Source organism: Pangasianodon hypophthalmus, chromosome 11 (genome assembly GCF_027358585.1).
Source record: "Pangasianodon hypophthalmus isolate fPanHyp1 chromosome 11, fPanHyp1.pri, whole genome shotgun sequence".
Lineage (NCBI taxonomy): Eukaryota > Metazoa > Chordata > Actinopteri > Siluriformes > Pangasiidae > Pangasianodon > Pangasianodon hypophthalmus.
The window spans coordinates 11,772,896-11,780,754 of record NC_069720.1 but is presented as its reverse complement, the minus strand read 5'-3'; the positions used below and the strand labels follow the sequence as shown (position 1 = coordinate 11,780,754).

General features: G+C 36.3%; 1 protein-coding gene across 1 annotated transcript; it reads left to right on the top strand.

Annotated features, from left to right (window-relative positions):
• Positions 1 to 2,273: 2,273 nt before the first annotated feature.
• sox2 (SRY-box transcription factor 2) lies at positions 2,274 to 6,662 on the top strand. Its single transcript, XM_026930243.3, has one exon. The coding sequence runs from the start codon at positions 4,739 to 4,741 to the stop codon at positions 5,735 to 5,737; it is 999 nt and encodes a 332-aa protein (XP_026786044.1). The 5' UTR covers positions 2,274 to 4,738; the 3' UTR covers positions 5,738 to 6,662.
• The last annotated feature ends 1,197 nt before the right edge of the window (positions 6,663 to 7,859 follow it).

The window sequence follows — 7,859 nt, the reverse complement described above, 5'->3', positions numbered from 1 at the left end:
ATGCTCAGTTCACTACTGAATATACTGAATATACACACAGCCTCGTTTACTAATGCAGGGGTTTAATATATGAGCTCCACTTCCTGACTGCATTCTGTTCTGTTTGGAAAGTTGCTGATGTTTGCTGTAACCTTTTCTCTGTCTGTCTCATATTCCACACCTTTACTGTGTAGATTATTATATCGTGTAGAAGATTATAATAATATAATAAATAACTTATGGCTCGAATAGGCTAATAATTAGAATAATCATGTAATTATTATTAATATTATAATTATACTGTATATCATCATTACTGCATGATATTTAAAATGGACTTTACAGTATGTTAAAAAGCTGTAGCTATATTTAAAGGAATATAGAGTTTTAATTAACCTAAATACATTTCAATTTCAATTTAAAATGATAAGTAAGATAAATGATAAGCCCACTAAATAAGACTACCTATATATATATTTTTTTTTCAAGTCCCTTTTACAGGCAAAAGAAAGTTTGAAGTTTTACCGGAAGTTTCAATTAGTGCTTGAGGTGACAGGAGGCGGGGCTTAATTTAATTGATTAAAAAACATTGAACTTCCTGTTTTCCTTTAAATACTCACCTTAAACCCGAGCTGTAATGTACTGAGCTTAAAGCCTGTAGGATCAAATCTTCTATCCCAATAATAAGACTTTTTCTTATTTTCTGTTTTCATTTAAATTCTACAATCTACAGTACATCACATAATATAATATAATATAATATGATATAATATAATATAATATAATAGCATATAATATATAATCTCCCTCAAGGTCATGTAGTATTCGGAGACATTTTCTTCCCATCATTTCATTATTGCTTTTCATCTCTGTGATTCAGCAGCTTTGTCCAGATAATAGTTTTATTTTATTTCACTTTGTTTTTATTCTGCTCTTCTCAGCTGATGAATATTAACTATATTCGCTTCGGTTCATATGGACAGAATTAGAGCAATAAAAAAAGATTTCTTTACTTATAGAGTTTGTAGAAATAAATGATAAATGTTTATTTAAAAAAAAAATGCTTCCATTATTGTTACACCACATAAGTGTGATATATAATTATTTATAATTTATTTTATGTTGTTTTAACATATCTATTTATTATAATTATGTAATTATATTTATATTATCATATATATATATATATATATATATATATATATATATATATATATATATACATATATATATATATATATATATATATATATATATATATATATAATATAAAAAAAATAGAATAAAAATATAGTATAGATGATCACAGAAGGTTGCTTTGTATTTGTCATGTTTTACATCCATTTTATGGAAACATATTTGCTGCTGAGGTTCATCCGCAATCAGCGCGACCCCTAGTGGACAATTCTGTATCTCTAACACACACACACACACACACAGTCTGTCGTTTCCACCTTCTCTCAGCCCTGCTGATTCCTTGCAGATTTTATTGTATTAAAAATCTTTGTAATTCGTTTCAGTCAGAATGTTTTACATGTTTGACTGACAGAATAGAGATAGATAGATAGATAGATAGATAGATAGATAGATTAAAAAGCTTTTTTTTTTTTACTTGTTTCTGACCTTTGTGACATGTAAACACTCCAAGGTCAGTTGACAAGTTTTGTGTGTGTGTGTGTGTGTGTGTGTGTGTGAATTAGTAAAACTCCAGCTAATAAGGACACACACTGTAAGAGTGATGCAGCTTCCCTGCTGGGCATCACATTTCCATAAGCAGATTAGGAAAAGTCGGAGAGAGAGAGAGAGAGAGAGGAAGGTGTGAGGGGATTTAAACATGCATCATATACATTTAAATCATAATGGCTTTGTGCATTGCTGTAGTCTAGAGACCCACTGAGAGAGAGAGAGAGAGAGAGAGAGAGAGAGAGAGAATGTCTGTGTGTGTGTGTAAGTGTGTGTGTGTGTGTGTGTGTGTGTGAGAGAGAGAGAGAGAGAGAGAGAGTGTGTGTGTGAGAGAGAGAGAGAGAGCAAGAGAGAGTGAGTGAGTGTGTGTTTGTGTGTGTGTGTGTAAGTGACAATATAAACAGTCAGCATAAATATGGCATCACAGACACACACTCACACACACACACACACTACATGCAGTATATGCAGCAACAATACAGCATGGTTTTATAATTTGTATTCATATTGTCTTTCAACATTAATATACATACAGTACTTAGACATGTGTAAACAAATGCTTTAAAAGGAAAGATGCTTTCAAAAATATTGAAATTAATTAAATTTTGAAATTATATTTTCTACATTAATTTCTACATTTTATAAAGGGCAGTGAAATGTAACAAACTAAACAATGTGAATATTTGGTGTGATGGGTCTGTCTTTAAAAGTGCATCAGTAGACTCAGGTTCACTTTGTGCAGTTTTTAAGCAAATTGGCTGGTAAGTTTTTTTTCTAAGAATCTTGGAGAATCTGCTGCAGTTCTTCTGGAGACTCGGACTGTTACACTGAAACGTGGACTATTACATAATGTGTTATCTCCTTTACTGACATGTTCTTCTGTCATGAAACATCTAAGACAATATTAATATTAAAGGATTAGGGTGCCTAAGACTCTTGCACAGTACTGTACCTAGCATGTATTTTTAAAAAATCTACCTGAGAAATGTTCTATTGTATTATAAGAGCTTGTTTTACTTTCTAACGGTTGTCTCCTCTTTCAGATGCACTTCTAAAAAAATATCCTTTACTTGCTTTTATAGGCTGGACTAGAATAGAATAACTTTATCGCTGTTCAAGTACAATAAAAAAAAATTCACTTGCAACTCCAAGTAGGGTAAAAAAAAGTCCTAGAATAATCCTACACAAAACTAGCAATGTGTCTTTTATCGAGACAGTAGTACAGCAGCTGATTAGAGGCTTTCACTGACAGTTGAAGGTGCAATAGTGTAGTACAATAAATGATAAATAATACATAGTCATTTTATTATAAGCAGCAATCACACATCTTCAGTCATATAACTCGGTCACACACGATCACTTTCAGTCCTGCTTCTTCACTACTTTAATAACTAACACACACTTTATCATCTGGATGTGTGTTTGTGTGTTAATGAAATAACACACAGTGTGTTTGATCAGGAAAACATTACCATGACCAGTGCAGAATTAATAAATACTAAGAAGAAGAAGAAGAAGAAGAAGAAGAAAAAAAAAAAAAAACTTGGCCGGAAGCATGTGTATATTTTTTGTATGTTTGTGTGAACCTGGACAGAAGAGGGCGCTGTTGAAGCGTTTTATCAATTAAAAGTTCCTTACACACGCTTCTCTTAACTATAAGTCTGCTTTCCAAGTCCAAATGTTTCCTCTCAACATGTCCTGAGATTTTCCTCTTATGATTTTAGGTTTTATTGAGAATTATTTATTTATCAAGCAGTGCCCGTATCCACACAAACACACACACACACACACAACAGCCTAATGTTATCTGGTAGGCCTAGGTTAATGTTAGATTAAGTCCTATAGCTACAAGTAGTATGTGAAATAGTGTGTAGTGCGCAAAAGTAAGTGCACCCGACGTAGAACATGCTGTCATTTACTTATTTAGTTTAGCATCATGAAGTTTCGGGGTGTTTTGGAGAAAGCATGAACTTTTGGCTCTGCTTTTCTTCAATTCATTTAGTTGTTTTTCTACTTTGTTTGTGGGTAAATTAAATCCAGAAAACAGAGATCCTTCAAGACTGCATGCAAGTCAATAGTCAGTATGCTTCTTCTTCCTCTTCTTCTTCTTCTTCTTTCTTATTGTCCTGCCTGAAGTAGAGACAACATCCAAAACAAAAAAGCTGCTTATTTTGTGATGATTGACATCAGAGTCGATTCAAGAGCATCCAGGCGCACAAAAGAAGAAAATTCGTGCACTACAAACGCAAAAATTGAGATAACGGAAGGATAAAATAGATAACAGTCCATATAACAATATTAATAATTCTATATTACAGATGCGTGGTACATGCAATGCAGGGATTTCCCTTAGCCATAGTATTTCAGACTGTTGGTGATGAAGATTCACTCGAAAATTGCTTGTTAGATTTCTTTTTTAAAAAAAGTTAGTATTCATAAAGAAGCACTTTACTTAAAACTTTGATACACGTAGAATAAAACGTCTAAAAGTTCGCTTTTGTGAAAACAACTAGACAACAGTTGCACTACAACAGATTCCTAACATATCAAACCTGTTAACATACAACATCCTGACATAAACCCAGGTTAATGTCGTCATAATTCCAAGTTTTCAGCAGATTTTCACTAAAATCTTTGCCATGATTAAACTCTTTGGTGAGTTAGTGCTGTGTCTGCCTCACTGCTGTGTAGCGGAGTAGCCCCGCCCCTTTATGCTAATCAAACCCACCCAGGCGCGCTGTGATTGGCCAGGTGGAAACCCATTTATATTCGCTGTGACAGTCGCTCCATGAATGGTTGTCTATTAACTTGTTCAAAAAGTATCAGGAGTTGTCAAGGCTTGTGGTGTCGGAAGAGGGGAAAACGGAGGAGTTTTGATTTCTTTAAGACTCAGAAAGAAGTTTTGTGAGCGCGAGAGGACTTTTTACTGGGAGCAAAACAGAAAGAAGAGAGAGATTTTTTTTTTTTTTTAACTCCGAAAGAGGTTGGAACTTTGTATTTTTTTGTTTTTGTTTTGTTTTATTTTTACTTTCGTTTGGTCGGTCGAGGAAGAGTTTTCCCCAAACCGGCGTTTTAAATGTACAACATGATGGAGACCGAGTTGAAACCCAATCCCGGGGGTAATAACACCGGCACCGGGAACAGCGGAGGCGGCACACCGGGGCAGAAGAACAGTCCGGAGCGCGTAAAGAGGCCCATGAACGCGTTCATGGTGTGGTCCCGCGGTCAGCGGCGGAAAATGGCGCAAGAGAACCCGAAGATGCACAACTCGGAGATCAGTAAGAGGCTGGGCGCGGAGTGGAAGCTGCTGTCCGAGTCTGAGAAGCGGCCGTTCATCGACGAGGCCAAGCGGCTGCGCGCTCTGCACATGAAGGAGCACCCGGACTACAAGTACCGACCGCGGCGGAAGACCAAGACGCTCATGAAGAAGGACAAGTACGCGCTGCCCGGCGGGCTCCTGGCACCGGGCGGCGGCGGCGGCGGAAACCTGGGCGGAAACGGCATGAGCGCCGGCGTGGGCTCGGGCCTCGGCGGCCTCGGCGTCAACCTCGGGGTCAATCAGAGGATGGACGCGTACGCGCACATGAACGGCTGCTGGAGCAACGGAGGCTACGGCATGATGCAGGAACAACTGGGCTACGCGGCGGCGGCGAGTCCCATGCAGCAGCAGCAGCAGCAGCACCACGTCCACCGCTACGACATGAGCGCGCTGCAGCCGTACGGCTCCATGACGAGCGCGCAGACCTACATGAACGGCTCGCCCACATACAGCATGTCGTCTTACCCGCAGCTCAGCTCCATGGGCTCGGCTGTGAAATCCGAGGCCAGCTCGAGTCCACCCGCCGTCACGTCCGCGTCGCACGTCAGAGCCGCCGCAGCGCCCGCACCTGCACACGCACCGCCGCCGCCCTCGTGCCAAACCGGGGACCTGCGGGACATGATCAGCATGTATCTGCCCGGGGCGGAAGTGGCCGAGCAGACGGGCCAGAGCAGACTGCACCTGTCGCAGCACTACCAGAGCGCACCTGTGCACGCCACCACGATTAACGGCACCATCCCGTTATCGCACATGTAAATGAACTCCTTCTTTGTTTTTCTTTTTTTTCTATCACACTGGACTCCTCTAGACTGGACTATATTAATTTTATTTTATTATTATTATTTTTTTTGTACAGAATTTTTTTTTTCTTGGTGAGGGAAACTTGTAAAGGACTCAAGGAAAAAAGAACACAAGCCTTTCTCTTTCTTTCCTTCCTTCTTTCTTTTTCTTTCTTTCTTTCTTTCTTTCTTTCTTTCTTTCTATTTAAAGAAGAAATTGTAGGAACACCAAGCAAGCTTTTTTTTTTTTTTTTTTAATTAAAATCTATGAGATTTTTTTGGAATTGGAAAATGGGCAGTGTGTGCGTGGGATCGGGAGAAAGGGATAATAATCAATCAAATGTTTTATTATTGCAATCAACTTTTGTACAGTATTTATCAAAGAAACATAACAATCAGTTGTAATGTTTGTATAAACTACAGTAAAGAAGTTTTTTATTAAGAAAGATAATGACAGAATTGACACTTATCATGCTCCAAACTGTGCAAAAAAAAAAAAAAGAAAAAAAAGAAAAGACGAAGTGGAAGTAAAGAGCAGGTCAAAATGTTTCAGCTTGAGGGTTAAATATTACTAAACCATTTTAATTTAGTTTCAGATGATAAGCGCGTTAATTTATATCTTTTTGTTTAATCTCCAAGCCTCCATTTGTTAGAGCTATGAAGTTTGTGTTCTTTATTTTCTCATGGTTTTGTAAATTTTCTGTATATTTACTGTGAGTTTTTATTTTTTAAAAAAATTTCCGTAGTTGTATTTTAAAGAATTGTGGCCTGTAGGCAAATGCCAAACACGCGACATGTACATATCTGAACTAATAGCGACATAACAGTTACAATTTCAGCTGAGTTTTTTTTTCAATATGCAGTTTGAAATGAATAAATTTTTGAAATTTGGATATTTGAAATTGTTTCGGGTTTTGATTTGATTTCTTCTTTAAGTTGTCATGTTTGATTTTCTCATCTGCTGTCCATTATATACTTAAACTTACTATTAACTGGTGACAGTCATTTAAAAACAGCATTGCCACTAAACTTTACTTAAAAAAGGGAAAAAGAATGAGGTATTTGCTGTGTTTATTTATTAATATTGATTTTCTTTCTATTTTCTAATGATTTTTTTCTAACTTTCTAATTCTTTTGTGCAAACTCTTGATTGCAGCACACTGACAGTAAGTATTTATCCCACAAACTCCCTCTTTAAGCTGGTGTGTTGGTGCGCGCGCGTGCTTGTGAAATGACTACCTGTGCTAAAGCTGAGACTGAAGCGTGACTTTTTTCTTCCACTAATTTTGTTTGTATTTTGTTTAAGGACTATGAGAGTCATTGCAGCGCTTAAAAGTTTTGAAGAATAGAAAATATTGAAGAATAGAAAATATTGAAGACGCGCGAGACCAGGTAGACGTTCATTTCTTTAATGTAACCTGTGTCTAATCACCTTATGATCTAAAACTTTCAAACAGATGCATGTGAAATGTTGCTGCTTTGATCGGATTAAACAAATTCCCGATCTTTATTATTGATCAGATTCTTTTTGCACGTGCAGAAAGTAGACCATATTATTATTATTATTATTATTATTATTATGAATAATAATAATAATAATGTAATAGATTTTTGAGTGAGTTGATGTTGTAAAGCATCTTTAAAATAGACATTATATTTCATCTGATTCGAGCATAAACTGCATAATAATAATAATAATAATAATAATAATAATAATAATAATAATAATAATTTCTGCTAACTTCTAACGACATCAACTTGAACTCAATTTAAACATTCCATGTCATTTGCAGCTTTGTCTATAACTCTATAATAATGATGTTTTTGGACTAGAGGTACGTTATAAAGTTAATATTGATATTAATGTAGTAAAGGAACTTTGTTTATAGGCTAATGTTCAGGGTTTATTTTTGGGGTGTGTTGCGATGTCAGAAAATCAAAAGAGTAAAAATTCGGAAGTGTAAAATTGATATCATTAATAATGTACCATTTTTGAATGATGTTCACAATGTGAGTGTAGACAGTTTAGTTTCGGTGTTTTTCAATTTTTGTCTCAGAGGCTGAAAACTGAAAGCTCACAGAGTGTGCCGTTTAAACAT